This window comes from Chanodichthys erythropterus, chromosome 9 (assembly GCF_024489055.1).
Source record: "Chanodichthys erythropterus isolate Z2021 chromosome 9, ASM2448905v1, whole genome shotgun sequence".
Taxonomy (NCBI): Eukaryota; Metazoa; Chordata; class Actinopteri; order Cypriniformes; family Xenocyprididae; genus Chanodichthys; species Chanodichthys erythropterus.
Genome location: NC_090229.1, coordinates 3,703,040 through 3,721,970, shown reverse-complemented (window position 1 = coordinate 3,721,970; position 18,931 = coordinate 3,703,040). Strand labels below are relative to the sequence as shown.

Here is an 18,931-nt window from a genome sequence, read left to right as displayed (position 1 = left end):
TCTGAATGTATTAAGAGCATGAAAAAAGTTGCGAAAATAAATTTAGCCTGGTGGTGCTTCATGTCTGTTTACTTCCTTTACCTGTTTTCATCTGTCATTCTGCTTCATTCCTGACAGATACCAGGTAAAAATAGCCGTTTTATCATTTCCTGTGGGAATAAAAGCACACGTTTCATAAATGCACTGCATCTGATCAAACACTGGTCATATTTCTCTGAACAGAATCTCCATCACTATCTGCATTTCCACTTCGACTCTCCATTTCTTCTGTTCTGTTTGTAGTTATATTTGTTTGCTTTATTTTTAGCTATTTAGTTCATGCTTTCATTTTTTTTTTTTTTTCAGATCCTGTCATGCTCTTGATGTCAGGGACAGTTATTCATCACACACTTATTTACTCAGAATTCACCTTTACACTAGATGTTTCAAATGTTGCAACACTCAAAAGCCTGGTAAACATCTGCTCTATACAGCGTAAGTCTTGTGGCCGTTTCCAGGAGCACAAGGTCCAACCTAATCCCTAGGTGGCTCTTAGCTCAACTAGAATCATTGACTCAAAGAGGCAACAATAGATTAAGCCGAACCTCAGTAAGGCTTCACTACTGACATCTCATCCAGAGCCACACAGAAAAACACAAACTGTGCCCATATGTAAACTAAAACGGAGGCCAGAAGAGGCCTACCGATTCAATGACACAAGGCTTCAGCTCGTGAGTTTCCAGGGGACCAAGCTACAGGGAACCAGCTCTAACCCACTAGCTATGGGAAGCTAACTACAACCTGTGCTAGGCTACACTTTCCAAACAGGCACCCTAAGTTCTGTGACTAAAGGGAACCGAAACAACCAACATGGTCTATGTGAGGCTAATCAAGCCTACCACCTCAAACAAACATGCTGCAGGGCCTGAAGCAGTGTAAACACAGTATGTGAGCACTGATATCCATGAAACAGCCAATACAACACTATTGCTACCTGGAAAGAGGCTTAACAAACTAGCCTACAATCACCGTATATGCAATATAGCTGCTACAGACAGATAACTGAAAGGGAGCTGACAGATACACACTTTAAACAGAAAGTGATCTATCCACCCTGAGTATGCAAACCAACAGGTGAAGCACTCAGTGACAACAAAAAACTCTCCTAGCCGGGGCTTAAAGGGGGGTCACCAAACACTTTTAGATAGAGGCCAGGCTTTTCTCAAAAAGGGCCTACTATACAAAAGCAGGTGTCAACCTGTGGCAGCATATTAAGCTCACATACAAATGTAGGGCAAACGAACTTCAAAGGAACTTTGATATGCATGCTTCAAGAAAAAGGAGAAAAATGTATCCCAACCACAGATTCTCAAATCTGTTCCAAGCCGGAGCTAATTGCATCGTCAACTCAAGGAAAACAAGGAGCTCGGAAGAGAACATTTTCTCACAGCATGAAAGTTCTAGAGAGTGGGGCCTAGACAATATATAGCCTACCACCTGAGAAAACAGCATCAGGTTCTAACAAAATAGTCTAAACCTAGCTGTTACACCCATTATTGCACCTATATATTATAGCAAGGGGATAATATGGGCAGACTGAAAACAGGCCACTCCCTCAGGAGGAGGCCAGAACTACAATACATATGAGAACTTAACTTCACATATACCATACGCACCACAGCCCTAGCCCAAGCAACTGAAGTGATGAGTGCCAGCTCAAACTATACTGAAGATAGCCGAACGGCTGAGCATACAGAGAAAAACTGAACAGCAGCCATTTTGTGGCTTGTTCAGTCAATCTCACACTCCAGTTCTGCTCAAAGAACCCCTAACACATTTACTGTTACACATTCAGGAAATGAAACAGGAATTAAAAACAAGGTCAAATTTAAACCAGACCCTGTCTTACCTTCCCGTGGCTCGCAGACCAAAGAATCCGTCTTCATTCCTTATCAAAGGGGAAGAACGATATCCCTGGTTCCGTAAACCACCGAACCGTTTCACTATCAAGCCAGAAGGCGGGCCTTCAGAAAGAAAATTCATCATTGGCCGGCCACCGGTCTGACTGTTCAAAGGTGTTATCCCGAACGTGCATAGTTAAAAATGTAACCCGGGAGGACAAAGAAAAGGGGCGAAGGAAATTTTAACCAAAACGAAATTTCCCTCGCCAGGAAAGGGGATCGATCAGCGATGCTGATCGCGCCGGCGATTGATCACCTCTCTCAGATCACCTCTCCTTCTCTTCGCATCCCGTCGCTTTTGCGACTTAAGGCCCTTTCACACAGGACGCGGCATGCGCTGCGCTCGCCGCTGGGTTCAGCGCAGCCCTTCAGATACAAAGCGATTTGCGCTGCGCTGAGAGAGCACAGTAGGCGGAATTTTCCAAACATGTAGCGGGAGTTTTATACATAGTCACTTGACTGTTGTTCCACCTTTCGGTCAGCAGTAAAGTATATGTCCCGGGCTGTGCTAAGAAGTGAGCAATAGCAATAGCCCTGCTTGTAAGAAGAAGAAAGAAAGCAGCTCTTGACAGTGTCTGTCATGTCTCCATGACACAGCTTTTCTCCCGATGTCAATATACGACCAGCAAACTTGTATTGTATAGCTCTGGAAATTCCAACACAGTAAATAGCTGTTCGTCCATTTTGCTTTCCGATTGTTTGGATGCTGCTATTGGTCGCGCGGGTAATCGTCACAGAGCGCAGCGGCAAAAGTTGAACTATTTTGAACTTTGACCGCGGCGTGCGCGCAAGCTGCGCTCCGCTGCGTCTGCGCTTTGGTCGACGCAGTTCTCGCGCGGCGCAAGCCATTGAAACAAATGGGTTTTATAGCGCAGCGCATACCGCGTCCTGTGTGAAAGGGCCATTACTCCGTGGTGGAGGAGGCGCTCGAGCGGCGACACTGGATCTCTGCGCCTCGGCTCGAGGCGGGCCAGAGCCTCCCCTACTGTCATTCCAATCATTTCTTGGGTCAATATATAATTGAGGGAGTTTTCATGTCCATGAGATTTATCTCGCAAACATGATTATTAAAATAAAATTTTAAAAGTCTTCAGTGTTCTTCATGATCTTGTCTTTACAAATTTCATAGTTAATTATTATGGAAATAATCATATATTTATAAAAAATTACTAAATATCCCTAAAATGTCAACTAAATAACCGTCCGAAATGAATTACAACCACAATCTCATTACCTAAAAAAACATTTAAAAAACTTATTTAAAAACAGTTTTAATTATATTATTTACATTAAGTTGAAGTAATTGTGAACAATGTGTCTTTTTGGGCAATATGTCACATTTTCAATAGAAATTGACAAATTGAATATATGTCCTAGAAGTCGCTGTCATCTAAGTTACCCATAGCAAATACACCCCTCAAGGAAGAGTGTGTTTTCCAAATCACATGACCTGCTCCACATGATGTCATTTCCTCCTGAAAAGAAAACTAGCAAGACTCCAAGGTATGTTCTCCCTCCACATTTTCAGTTATTTCACCTAAAGTAGTGCTTAGGGCAAATGTGTACTTATCATATGTCAACAATGTTACTACAATGAATTCATAAATAACTTTGAATTTCAATTCCACTCACCATTTTGATTTTATCCCTAAAAACAGCAAAAATGTCAACTACGTTACCAGTCACCTATGTTACTCTGCAAAGGTAACTTAGTTGACCAAGAGTAACATAGTTGACATTCATGACATGTTCTTATAGTTTTCAGGAGTTCATTTAATATTCTAATTGTACAGTAACTATAAAATACTTTGCAATAAATATTATAAAAGTAAACTTGTTTTCAGGCAAATGCCACGATTATCTGCTGCAGAAAAGATGTGCTCAGGTTGATTCCTGCCCCAAAGCACGTGACAGCATGTCATGTTGAAATAAAAAGAGATGTGTTCGGAAGATATTGCCAAATCATATCTTACAGTTTTTCTCCATTGGTTTGGCTCATTTCTTGAAACAGAAATTATATTCTCAAAACTACATGGACAAACCTCTAAACCACTTGGCAATTGTTCACAACAGAATTGAATTTCTCATTCATTTTGCAAATTGCAAATGTCTAAGTACATGTCTCAATGTCTCACTACATCTTTGGGAATGATTAAGTACAGGTAGCCTACATTTAGCACAATTTCCAAGTGAATAGATCTTGTTGATCTAAACTGATTGTCGATTCTCAGTCTAATGGTTGTTTGCTCCAAAACGTGTCAGCGTCATTTCATTGTATAAGTCATCACATGCACAATAGTTTGTTCAATTGTCAAAATTAGTCAAGAACATAATACCATGAATACCATATATGAATCCTTGGAACATTTGATAAATTATTACAGCAATTGACAATCAGGTGAAACTAGAACTTGACTAACATGTAACATGTAAGTCAGTTACTGGTTGTCCATCATTATAACTTTTTTACAATTAAGCAGTTGTTCCCAAACTTGTTTGGCTTCAGTACCCACTTTACCTCATTTGTGTATCCAGGTAATCCAGGTATGAAAGTATTTGACTTATCTGACTTCAACATTTTGCCTAAAAACTGCAGCTTACTGTATGATGCAATTATCATTATAATCCTTATTTTGAAGAATATAACATACAATAAGAAAAAGGGTCAAAGAGCTGCAATTAGTGCCTCCCATGTAAATCTAATACTGTGGGTTTTACTGTAACATTTCAGTAAGTCTAGTCATTGATGATTTTCCCCCTCCCCTTTCTGTCAAATACCCCCTGTAGTACCTCTGCATAGGGCTACATGTACCCCAGGTTTGGAACCACTGGAGTAGTGGCCAGTAGTATAATGAAGTTGTGGAGAACATAGAACATTCCTATGTAATTGTCTGTAATGTAGTGTATGACTCTTCTGTATGACTGATTTGATGTTTTCTTTTTTTACGCTATTGTAGAGAATAATGGCATTGGAAGGAAACGAGCGACCAGTGAAGAACTGTTAGTTGTGAAACTCCAGCTTTATTTACAGCACTGTAGGCTGCATATAATTTTCATTATTTTTTGTTTGTGTGTTTATATTACAGTATATTATGCTGTATACATTTTCCTTTTACTCTGATGTATGGAAGTTACTTTATGTGTGTGAATGATAATGGTTACAATTTCCTTGGCAGTATGAGTGCAATATATGATGTCAAACCTTGGAGGCTACTCTTACCCTAAAATCCTGTCTTTTTTCAGTTTTACACACAATTGTATTCTGTTAGCTAGACAAAAACTGTACAGTAACCATTGTCAGTGAAGGACTGGACTAAGACTGAAAGGTGGACATGAGGGATATTTGCCATAGTGACAAAACATCTAAACATTTTGACTTGCAGTGCTTACACAATGCCAAAGGAACTAAGCATTTTGGGGGCACTGACTGTTTAAATGAAGGAAATTTAGTTTTGACACAAACAGTTTAAACTGATGTGCGTCTGTATTTCTCCTTTATGTCATGAAATATTCAACAGGTCTTGATTAAATGCAATAAAACATTAGCTAACATATAATAATTGATATAGTTTAGGATTGTGTTTGTTAAATACGTCATCCTACTTTGTCATGTCCAGTCAACTATGTTACTTTTGTCAACTATGATACTGGGCTGTCAATTAAGTTACCATTATGTTTTTTTAAAAAATATATGTATTTCAATGGTTCCCTAATCTCCAAGTAAATATTTAGAAACTGAGTAGCTGTCAAATATATACCTCAGCATAATTTAATCAAGAAAATTATCATGAATCAAGCAGTTTGGAAACAAAATATACAGACTGGTTACTTCAGTACTTGAAATTTGGGGTTTCAATTGAACAAAATGTGTATTTTCTTAATTAATTGGGAATTTTAATTGAAAGGTAGGTAAATAGACACATATTCTTCCAAGAGTAATGCCATTTACATAAAGTTAAAACTTATAGGTTTTGTCCGTAACATAGTTGACCAAATAATGAGTAAACTTCTTGTTTTTAAAACTAAATATCTGAAATTAATCATGCCTGAGCTTGGCAATTACTAAAAACAAAATATTTCAGGGATGATTTATCAGGGAAGATAATAATATTTTGTAAATAAATATATTTTTTCCCAGAATTATTCAAACTCAAAATCTCCCACAATTATATATTGACCCTCTTTTGAAGATACACTGAGGAGGGAACAGCATATTCTTTCTTTATTTAAAACTGTAAGCAGGCATCCATTTTTTAAAAAAAATCTTTAAACAACATTGAATAATTAACTAAACAATAAGTATGTTTAGTCACCCTCAGTGTTAAATCAGCGTTCTACATTTATTTTTTATGCCCAAGGCTGCATCCGAAATCGTATACTTCCTTACTAGCCGATATAATAGTTGAAAAACAGCAGGGTGATTGATTGGGACACGTTTTCCCAGTCATCTCAATGGCAAAAAGTGTCCCAATTACTCCTATGAGACAAAAAAAACATATGTATGAAATCAAAGAACTCTGACAATATTCATAATCTGACAATAATAGTGTGCATATGATGGATTTTAAAATGGCCATTTTTGATAAGTCCACCAAATCCTTCTCTGATATGAACCAGATGATGTTTTATCATATGTCTTTCCACCAGTAGTCTGTAACATGGTCAACATTGCAGAAAATACTAAAATACTTATTAGTTTCAGTAAAATGTATTCATCCCAATTCAGTTTTTATTTAATTTGACTCAAATTCTCTGTTTAGTCTGTTTTTTTTGGTGTTTCAAAAATGCGAACAATTAAACATATTTAAATTTCAACTTAATTTGGTTGTTTTATGTTGTTTAAGGTAGCTTTATGAAAAGAAATATAAATATTTGTAAACGGAGATTGAGATTTGATTATTCTATTAGTTTTTAAAAGAGGTTATATTTACAAGTTCACATGGGTTTGATTCAGATTCATTCAGAAGGTCAGTTTATACCCACCTAATAACTCGGCTCAACTTACCCCAAACCTGGGGTAAATTGAGCCAGAGGAACACTTTTTTATGAGAAGCCATATTTTTAGAACCCTTTGTCATAGACCTATTCTGATCATTCAAAATGATAGGAAAACATCCTATTTTAAATACTTTCATTGTACTTCTGCCTCATTTTCCCTTATCTTGAGAACCACATAAGTAAAAAATGGCTCATCTTACCCCAACCTCCCCTACCTACTCAAGAGAATACACAATATCGGAAAAACAGCCCAGGTGTGTTTGCTAACCCAGTCCTTCATGAAGCAGTGAGATGGCCTCCTCTAGTGGCTGGATGAAGTAACTACAAACATGGCGTTCATCCTGCAGTGTGGAGCTACTGAGTGGATTTCAGTCCAGGCATCAGGATTTCTCTCATTTGGTGTGTGAGGATGTTCACTTTTGTTGTTGTTGTCATATCTCAGACATGAAGAACTAACAGTTTATTAAGAAATTCATCCTTCCCCCCCACCAAATTCAACCCCCTTCTTCTAGTAGCTAGTTGAAAAGATTGAAACATTTTTGTTTGGTAATTCATTTTATAGGAGTTTCTTCAAATCAAGATCACTCTTTGTTCTGATAGTCTCCTAGTTTTGTAATGTCCATTTAGCAACCTCACTGCAAAAATGCTTTTCTTATTTAGCATTTTTGTCTAGTTTTCAGTCTAAATATCTAAAAATTCTTAAATCCAGATGCTTTTACTATAAGTAAAATGACATAAGATATTTTTTCTTGTTTTCTGTGGGGAAAAATTGAATTTTTGCTTTAATCTGCCAATAGAGTAAGAAAAATAATCTTGCTTCTGTTTGAAATCTCATTTTATTATTTTTCTTACCCCATTGTCATATAATTTTGCTTGTTTAAAGCAAAAACTCACTTCATTTAGATTTTTCCTCCGGAAAACAAGAAAAAAAAAAAAGACTGAATTTAGACTGTATTTAGACTGAAAACAAGACAAAAATAGGCTACTAAGTTTTTTATGAAGTTACAGACGTCAGACGCTTGTTCAGAGCAGGAATGATCCTTTCGCAGTGTTTATAATTTGTTTTGCACGCTCTCATCAGGCTGTAAGCGGATGCTGTGGTTGCCTTGGTAACGTGGATGTTGGGTACAGTCTTGCTTCTGTGGTCAGTGATGATTTCAGAAGTACAGTAAATCTCCTCAGACACTAGAGGACGCTGTGTCTGTTTCTCAGAACAACCTGTCCAGTCAAAACCATGAATGATGAATGCAGCAGTTGATTAATGATTAGTGGTGTGTTGATTATTCTTCAAATGACTGTTTTATTGTCTGGAAATGTTAAAGCATTAATCTCTGAACGTAATTGTAAACAGATTACTTTGCTATATATCAAAATTTTCCAACCTGGTACTTTTTGTGGTGTTAAACTGAATCGTTTCACAGACTTTACCATCACAGATCATACCAATTTCCACTCTGAATGATATTATGCAACTTACTAACTTAATTACAATATTGCAAAGTCATTCCTGATTACATTCAGATGGAATTTGGCATGTTCTTTTTTTTTTTTTAAATAAAAATATACAGTATATATACGGAAAAATTAAGAATAAAAGTAATTAAATTACAGTAATTAATTGCATAGTAGTGCACTGTATATATATATAGACAGTGCACTACTATTATTACTGTAATGTAATCACTTTTATTCTTAATTTTTATTACACACTGTAAAAAAGAATTGTTGGTTTAACTTAAAAAAAAATAAGCTACCTGGTTGCCTTAAAACTTTGAGTTCATTGAAATAAAAAAATTGTGTTTATGCAATAAAGGCGATTAATTTAATCAACAGAAACTCAAAATATTATGTTATCTGAACCACATTATAATTATTTAAGTTGATTTGACGGAAAAAAAAAGTGATAAATCATGAAAATAATTTTTTACAGTGCAGTTACTTCAGATGTAATTTCATTAAATACTTAGACTATATAGAACAATTAAAAACAATTAAAAACTCAATAATAATAATAAAAAAAACTCTTCATATATATATATATATATATATATATATATATATATATATATATGTGTTGGGTATTACTTGCAAATTGTAGTTTATTACTCTCCCTCATGTCGTTCCACACCCGTAAGACCTTCGTTTATCTTCAGAACACAAATTAAGATATTTTTGATGAAATCCGATGGCTCAAGCCTGCATAGCCAGCAAGATAATCAACACTTTCAATGCCCAGAAAGCTACTAAAGACATATTTAAAACAGTCATGTGACTACAGTGGTTCAACCTTAATGTTATGAAGTGACAAGAATCCTTTTTGTGTGCCAAAAAAAACGGACGATGGGCGATTTCAAAACACTGCTTCATGAAGCTTCGAAGCTTTACGAATCATTTGTTTCGAATCAGTGGTTTGGAGCGCGTATCAAACTGCCAAAGTCAGATGAACGAAGGTCTTACGGGTGTGGAGCGACATGAGGGTGAGTAATAAATGACAGAATTTTCATTTTAAAGTGAACTAATCCTTTAAGCCTCATCTGTGATACCAGGAGTATGTTTAAATTGACCTTGAAGGTTCCTCTTGAAGGAGGCGACAGTATTACAGCGCTGCTACAGTATAATACCCTTACAGTTTCACTGTTCCTCTCACTTGACTTATCTGAGCTTACGCTGGAGCAGATCAGAGAGTGAGTGGTGCTGAACTCAAGCGTCAGTGTTTCTCTCACATACGCTCCTCCAGACAGGCTTTCAGTTAGTGTGTGACACGCAAAGATTGATGCTTTGGCCGAGAAGAAAATATATTAACAACTTCATGACAGCATCACACTGTTGTTTTCTGAATATATGAGTATGTCAGCAACACTGTTGTGTAATATAAAACACTTTATAATAAGATCTCATTTGTTATCAAATAGGCTACATCTATTAATCTTAGTTGACGTTAGTTAATAAAAATGCAATTATTTACTGTTCATTAATATTAGTTCACAATAACAGATGTTTACACAGCTTTTTGTTTACTAAATGTGTTTGTAATTGTCAGAATTAACATTAAGATTAATACGTGCTGTAGAAGAATTGTTAATTTTAACTACACTAAAAAATGACTAAAAAAAGAAAACAAATTTACACAGTAAAATACCATTTTCCACTGAAACAGTAGTATACCATAAAACAATGCATTCTGGGTAATATTTGTCATTTTAGGAAAAGAGGCCTACTTTCTCGAAAACAACAAATAATATTACCCAGAATGCATTGTAATATACAGAAGTAATATACTGTGAAAACAATGCATTCTGGGTAATATTTGTCATTTTAGGAAAAGAGTCCTACTATCTCGAAAACAACAAATAATATTACCCAGAATGCATTGTAATATACTGTAAAAACAATGCATTCTACTTACTTTCTCAAAAACGACTAATAATATTACCCAGAATGCATTGTTTTTTTTTGTTTGTTTTTTTTTTTAACAGTATATTACTGTTTCAATGGAAAATTGCATTTTTACAGTTTTTTACAGTTATTTTTTAGAGTGTATAGTTTACAATATGGTTTCATTTATGTTAGCAAAATTATTAACTTTTTGTTTTACATTTTTCCAGGAGCTCATTGCTTCTACCTTCAGTTAAACTGCTAACAGTGATTGTTAATTAATTGCCTAAATTATTACATTATTAGGTAACTGCATTCATTAAATTGTAATGTTGACATGCATTGTCTATAAAGCTGCTTTGAACTGATATGTATCGTGAAAAGTGCTATACAAATCAACGTTAACTGTATCGAATTGGATTTACCAAATGTGTTTCTTAGTAATTGTCAAAATTAACATTAAGATTTATACATGCTGTAGAAGTATTATTAATTTTAACTACACTAAAAAATGACAAAAAAAAGAAACAAATTTACACAGTAAAATACCGTTTTCCACTGAAACAGTAATATACTATAAAAAACAATGCATTCTGGGTAATATTTATAGTTTTAAGAGGCCTATAAGCTACTTTCTCGAAAACAACAAATAATATTACCCAGAATGCATTGTAATGTACAGAATAGCCTATATATTCATCGTTTTCAAGAAAGTAGCTTATAGGTTACTTTCTCGAAAACGACTAATAATATTACTCAGAATGCATTGTTTTTACAGTATATTACTGTTTCAATGGAAAACGGTATTTTACTGTAAATTTGTTTCTTTTTTTAAATTATTTTTAGAGTGTATAGTTTACAGTATGGTTTCATTTGTTATGTTACCAAAATTGTTATTTTTTTAATAGACTAATGTAAATAAATTCATTAAAAATGAATTTTACAAGAAAATACTATTTCAGTCTTTCTAGTTCAAAAGTTCACGTTTTTGTGGTAAATAATAGTGCAATTTACTAGCAATTTCTTAGTGAAAATTGTTTATACACCATTTTTTTCAATGTAAAATGTATTATATTTTTAAGCAATATAAGTATTATGTTTCTCTTTAAGGGATTTCTGAGGTGGAAGTCCCGCATGAGATCGTCTGAACGGAAAATCTGATTTTCTCATGCTGAAATTTCCATGCTGAGGTAAATAGAGCTGCACACACACACACACACGCGCGCGCGCGCACGAGCAACAGTCGCGCGGCGGAGGATGCGCACAACATGAGCAACAGCCAATACAGCTTATGCACAGCAGAACACGGTGAATTCTGACTCTCTTCTGCTCATTTCGTGTCGGTAATGTGATCTACAAACACTTTATTTGTCCGGCCTTTCGTTTGAGGCCGGTTACATGCTTTTTGCGTCCTTTATTCTGGATCAAACCTCCGGTTCTTCGACACGGTTCGGCGGAGACGCTTCACATCACAGGTGACTGATTCCTCTTTCCTCATTTCTGCGTCCATTCTGAGGTAAAACAGAAATCAAATAAAATGAATTATAATGCATGTACGATGTTGTATCCATCCACTTGAATAAATAAACGTGTGTCCCATTTATTCCTAGAGATCAGTGAGCGCGCATTTTATATCTATTAATGAATCCTCGCTTTGACTAGACCTGCGCGAGACGCTTTAGTGGAGAAAATCGTCCCATCTGATCCGGTGTGATGCACTGATGAGTTTCTGATCGAATCAAATCAAGAGGAGACGCGGATCGCGAGTCCATATGGAGAAGAACGAGATCATTTGTTCGTAAATGAAGATGAATCGAGAGCAGATTTACGAGCAGAACCGGCTCTTCTACACGCCTGCCCGTTTACATGGATCTCAGGCAGATGTTCGGCTAGAACTGGGTTGTAATAGACCAGATTTGAGGCCACATATGCGATCGCACGCGCTTATTTCCCCGTTAGATTCGGGTTTGGGTTGCGCGCAGAACATCACGCGCGGCGGAGTGAGAAGCATATGAAGGGTTTATTCTGGATTTATGATCGGTTTATCATGTTTAGCGATCATGTAGTTGTTGATCACTGATACAGGATCTTTCATTATGGTTTATTAAAGGGCTGATCATGGGTGTCAGGAGGAGAGGGATCTCTCTCTCTCGGTATGAGTGATTTTTCAGTCTATCATGTTCGCATGCAAATGTCTGACATGATTTCCTACAGGTTCTGGATGTGGCATCAGTATAACCTACTCACGGAAAAAGTCAACACTAAAAAAGAATTGTTGGTTTAACTTAAAGTAAGTTTCCTGGTTGCCTTAAAATTTTGAGTTCATTAAAATAAAAAAAATTGAGTTAATACAACTATTGGTTTAATCAACAGAAACTCAAAATATTATGTTATTTGAACCACATTAAATATTGAAGTTGATTTTAAAAAAGAAAAAATGTTGGTAACAAATCATGAAAATATTTTTTTTATATTGTGAAACTGCAATGTAAACAACTAAAACTAATATCTAAAATGACCCTGGACCAGAAAACCAGGGTTAATTGTTTTGAAACTGAGATTTATACACCATGAAAGCTGAATAAATAAGCTTTCCATTGATGTATGGTTTGTTCGGATAGGACAATATTTGAAAATCTGGAATCTGAGGGTGCAAAAACATCTAAATATTAAGAAAATCACCATTAAAATGAAGTCCTTAGCAATGCATATCCACTCACAGAAATATTTTTTGATATGTAGGTAGGAAATTCATGGAACATGATCTTTATGTAATATCCTAATGTTTTTTGGCGATAATTTTGACCCATACAATGTATTGTTTTGTGGTCCAGGGTCACAAATGTATTTAAAATTTGAAGCTCCATAATGCATCTGAGACATTCCAGTTCAATAATAAATCAAATTCAATTCACATTTATTTGTATAGCACTTTTCACGATATCATTTAATAAATCAAATTGTTGTATATTTTACTATAAAACTAAATAATTTTACATGAAAGCAATCACAATTTTTAATTTAAATGGTGTTAATGCAATATAAAAATGGCAAAAAGTCTTTGCGTCAAAATTGTTTAAAAAAAAAGTGGAGTGCAGAATGCGAGGGTCTTGAGACGTGCTTTTGGGACAATAACGAAAAAATAAAACAGTTGCCACACCAACTTGCTACTGTAAACAGAAGCTCGCAGCACTCTGAGCTCTTCTGATTGGTCCACTGTTTTGGAACTTACATTGATGTGCGGTGCTGCGTGTAAAAGTTGAAACTCTTTTAACTTGACACAGCGTCTTAAAAACGAGGCGCTGCAAAAGATGCGAGACACGAACGTAACGTCCATCTGGTGCAATGGAAAGTATGCATTCTGTGTGAACGGCCCCATAGGCCGTTTGTCCACCAAAGCATTTTTTTCCAGCGGCTAGTATACTTTTCCAATCGTTTTCAATGGGAGCGCCACGTTTTTTAAACACCAGGAGCGTAACGAGGTGCTGAGCATCTTTTCACGCTCTGCGTTTTTTACAGTCGCCTCGAGTTGAAGATTTGTTAAACTTTTTGTTGCACTCATCACTGTCACTTTGTAGCCGTCCAATCAGAGTGGAGGAGGGGCGGGACAAACACAACACCGACCACCCGACACATTCTAATTGTAGAATGTCAAAAGATGACAACAACAAGCATAATAATGGAACAAAATAGAATCTGTGAAATGAGACACTTCCGCGGATATTCCGTATCGTTACAAGCTTTGGTGGACACACGGCCTTAATTATAACTCTACAGCTATTTAGTGTGACCTTCAATTAAATGAAATTGTCTCTCTCTCTCTTTTTTCCATGTGTTTCATTAGACGTGATATTACTTCAGACTAGACCAGAAAACTGGACTGGATTTTCTGAGCATCACTAACAGTGACTCCTTCAAAACTAGATCCCACTGCATATCCCAGATCATCTATTCTGGATTATTCTTCTGAGGAGGAGTTACTTTGGAGAGCATGATTACTTCCAGAGCTGGAATACTAGAGACTAATCTAGTTTATGTGGGCAAACTGAATTACATCGGCGAATGCCTAATGTGAACAGAGCAGCGGCGATTTCATTTTGCTGCAGGACGTGCATTGACTTCCACAGCAGCTCGTGTAATTTCGGAATGTTCACAGTGTCTTTTTATTAAGATCATTTTCTTGGAAGGTTATTTCCTGCTTACATTCTCTCAAATTCTGTTCTGCCTGCTGTTGGTGTGGAGTTGAATCCAATGGCTCGACCCGGCTCCGGGGTCCTGGTTTCGCTGGGAGGCGGATACTCGTCTCAGAGCATGGCGAGGGTGGTGGTTTGGGAATGGATGAATGAACATGGCCGCTGGAGGCCGTACAGCGCCGCTGTTTGCCATCACATCGAAAACGTCCTGAAGGGAGACGCACGTGGGACCGTCATACTGGGACAGGTGGATCCGCAGCTCGCGCCGTACGTCATAGACCTGCAGTCCATGCATCAGTTCAGACAAGACACAGGTGAGTCTCAGATACACACTGCAAATAAATCTCTCCGCTGATGCACTTTTCCTGGATGTTTAGAAAGGTGAGTGGGAACTTTAGTAAGTGTTTAGGCGAGTTCACACATTCACATTCAATTCAAATCCACTTCACATGCACTGCAAAAAATAGATTTTCTTATTCAGTGTTTATGTTTTCCAGTACAAATGTAAAAAAGTTCCACTGTAGTCAATAATTGTATCCCTTAAAACTTATCTTTGATCACCAAAATGACATATTTAAATGTTTTTTTTTTTAATTCTTTATGCCTTAAAATAGCTTGAATGTAACTCTACACCCTTGCCTCATTTAGTATACGCAGTTCTATGAATATGCAAATTAGCCCCGCCTTAAAGCACATTAAAAACAGATATATAAACAACACTAAAAACTTGATTTTCACCACAGGGATGCATTTAATTGAGAAGGAAATAGTATTTCTTTCTGAAAATATCAAATTTAGTGAGTTTATGCTTAAAACAAGAACAAAATATCTATCAGTGGTGTCTTTTGAATTGAATTTCTTATTTTAATCATAAACTCACTTAGTTTTGGTACAGTTTAAAGGGGAACTATAATGCCCCTTTTACAAGATGTAATATTAGTCTCTGGTGTCTCCAGAATGTGTGTGTGAAGTTTCAGCTCAAAATCCCTCACAGATCATTTATTATAGCTTGTTAAATTTGCCCTTATTTGGGTGTGAACAAAAACACGCCGTTTTTGTGTGTGTCCCTTTAAATGCAAATGAGCTGCTGCTTTCCAGAAGAGGGCGGAGCTTTAGCAGCTCAACAACAACAAAGCTGGAGAATCTCACGCAGCCAAAATGAGGAAAGTGTTCAGCCTTACATTGTTCAAACCGGAGTCGACACTGATGGAGAGACTCAGGAAGAAGTTACAACTTTTAGACGTTTCTGAATGGTTAGTGGATAAATTGATGTAGTTGCTGTGGAGTTGATTCAACTCATCCACTAGCATGTGCCGTCATGTTCATCTTTTGTGTTGAATTGACCCTCGTTTGTGAAGCAGTCCGGAGTAAAATGACGGCATGTCAGCAACGCTCACATGGCCTCACCCCCTTTGTTGTGTGTTCTCGGGGGCGGGGTTTATGTAAATTTTAGGATTATGATGTCACTAATACAGAAAGAAGCTCATTGTAGTCCCTACCAGCCGTTTAAAAATCGATTTCTGTAAAAGAAAATATCTCTTTGCATTGAACTTTGAGTGTCTTTACATTGCAGATGTTGTTTATGTTCAAACAGCAACATTACACACTAACTAAAGTTAAAAACATCAAATCATAATCAACCACCCCTTTAAATATTAAACAAGACCTTTTAAACACTTTGCTTCTGGAGTAAATGCGTCTTTATTTAAGAATGTTTAGATATTAAATAAAGAGAGTCATTTTTTATAGTGCATGTGAAGTGGATTTGAACTGAATGTGAATGTGTGAACTGCTAAATGACTAGCTGAATAACAACTTACTAAATTTCCCACACATCAAAAGCACACCTTTCAAGGTTAAACAGTCAGAAAAGAGCGTCAGCGGAGAGACTGAGATGTTCTCATGTTCTAGTGTGTGCTGCATTTGAAGTCAACTCGATGAACAAAGAAAGCTTCAGGGTTTTTGGACTGTTTGGAAAATCTGTGCAGTTCCAACCAAGAGCTGATATTCTCAGAAGACCGTCCCTCTCCGCACACACACACACACACACACACACACACACACACAGATCGGCACGTCCCCAGGGCTCTCCGTTCGCATGATGCCATTGCCGCAGGCCACTGTTTTCCCTCATGAGAGAACATGACCTAAAGTAGAACAGTTCAGGGTTAAATTAGGACACATGGGATGCTCCGTGGAAAACAGAGCTGTGTGTTATTTTGGTGCATGTTTATGTGTTGTGCACATCTTTTAATGGCGAAGTGTGTCATTTCCGTGGAAATAACATCACCAGATGGTATTAGTAAAAATATTTCTACAGATTTCCTCGCATTGGTTTGAGTCAGCGTTTCTTTATCAAACCACAATGACTCTGAACATTGATCTGATGAGTGACATCAATGTGATCTGAATGTTGGTGTCCCGATTAAATCAATCAGTGAGTTGGTGGGAACGATCTAATGCTGTACACATCGAGCGATCGACTGTCTCTTTCATGTTCCCCACTTAGAAAATCCAATGCATGTAACTGCACTGCTTAATGCTTCTTGAATTTTTTGTTTTGTTTTTTTATGTTGTCTCTGAGCAGCTTTGTCCCGAAATGTGGGTATGTTTTCAGAGAAACGATCCTCGCATTTTTTTCTAGTCAAGTGAAACTTCACTTTGCGTGTCTGAATGTTTGAACCCAGACCATATGGAGTCTATTTACTAAACATTTTAAATATATATAAGCCTATAGTCATATAAACAGTATTTACAATAAAATAACAGCACAATTTACTTGCCTCAAACAACTCAGTATGCATTAGTATCATTATATTATTAGAGGCCTAATTATTTCATCTATTGCCAGACTTTAATATGTGAATTATATTATTTAAATAAACACATTTAGCATCGTCAGGCTTTTGTTTGTGCTTAATGGATAAAACAATGGAATCGCACACTCAAGTTTATGGGTGCCGTACATTTTACCTGCCACAAGATGGCGCTGTTTTCGACACTCTTGATGCTAACCTTTTCCCGAACCATTTAGAGGAAAGCTTCAAAGATTTAATAGGCTTCATTTCTCCATCCCTACTCAATAGTTTTAGGCCTTTTTGCAAATGTTTTAGTTGAATTTAGCTGTTAACATTATCTGTAACGTCATTTTTCATGTGTGGAAAAAAACGACGAAACTAAACTAGCCAATCAGATTTCTTTTCACCCATATCCCCCACGCCCACCCATGGATGCACATAAACACATTATTTATTTTCATTCTCTCTTGCTCTCTTAATATGTCATGAGTGTTCGCAGAGAGATTTTAATAATCAATTTAAAAATTATGTAAAAAATAAAAACGGCATGAATTAGCGCCCTCTCAAGGTATGCACAGGCCGTACAGCTGCAGGCGCCACTGGTACTAACCAGCATGTGAATTCAAAAATGGGCACAGGAAGGTTGTTTATATGGAAGTATCTGAAAGTAAAAATGTGCCACAGACTCAGACTTCTGGCTAATTTGTGAAAGCTTAAAATTGTATGATGAATTTGTTTTTACACTGCTTCACCAACTTCCAGATGCTCTCTCTCTCTCTGTGTGTGTGTGTGTGGGATTGATTTAATTTTAGTTATACTTGTGGGACAAAATTGTCCCCAGAAGTGAACTAAAACTGTCAAAACCTCCCTTTGGGAGTTTTTAAACACTCTAAACATGCATAAAGTTTTCTTTTATGGTGTTTAGTCATTATAATGGGGATTATCTAAAAGCAATATGTCTAAGCTGTGTTGTCATTTATGTGTGTTTGTGTGGGTTTGCTTAACTATTGTTAGATATAACCATTAGACTTGAGTTAAATCTGATAAAACCTTCCTTCCATTTGGGAATTGAGTTATTAAGTAAAATTACTCAAAATTAATTTTGAGTTATGACAACTAAAATGAGTTGTCTCAGATTAGATGGGCTTGACTGAACTTTGATCAGAAAACTGATGTCAAATCATTCAAAATTCAATAATAAGAAAACTATAAAGAGATTTTTGTGTTTCATTGTTTTCGGTAGTTACTGCATTTTATCTCGCATGTGTGTAAAATCTTGGACCATGAATTGTATGTATGCATGCTTATTTTAGGTGTCCTGGTTCTTCCAGATGGAGCTCTCTTAATAGACTTAGTGTTCTGAGATTTATCTGTGTGTGAGTGTGTGTGTAGTCGTGGTGGTGTTGGATCTGTCAGTTTCCTCATGTGCAGTAAGTATGCAGTATGGTACGGTGTCTAATAAACAGCAGCTGGTCACTAAGGTCACACTGACATCAGCCCTCAGCCCTGCAGAGAAATGAGGTAAATCTGATCAAATCTTCCAGGCCATCACTTTGTGGTTGCTAAGGTGCTTTTTTGTCATGGTTTCATACAATTGCTAGGGATTTCTAAATGTTTTTTTAGCATG

General features: G+C 36.5%; 1 protein-coding gene across 6 annotated transcripts in view; it reads left to right on the top strand.

Annotated features, from left to right (window-relative positions):
- The first annotated feature begins 11,552 nt into the window (after nucleotides 1–11,552).
- Nucleotides 11,553–18,931, top strand: part of dtx1 (deltex 1, E3 ubiquitin ligase) — a 44,304-nt gene continuing 36,925 nt past the window's right edge. For 4 of the 6 annotated variants that reach the window (XM_067394259.1, XM_067394260.1, XM_067394256.1 and 1 more), the window contains exons 1-2: nucleotides 11,553–11,788; nucleotides 14,158–14,820. In XM_067394259.1, the coding sequence (XP_067250360.1) occupies nucleotides 14,565–14,820 (256 nt within the window). In that variant the 5' untranslated portion in view covers nucleotides 11,553–11,788; nucleotides 14,158–14,564. Of the gene's footprint in view, nucleotides 11,830–12,472; nucleotides 12,604–14,157; nucleotides 14,821–18,931 lie in introns of those variants that run through there. The other 2 variants (XM_067394257.1, XM_067394258.1) reach the window with 2 other exon arrangements.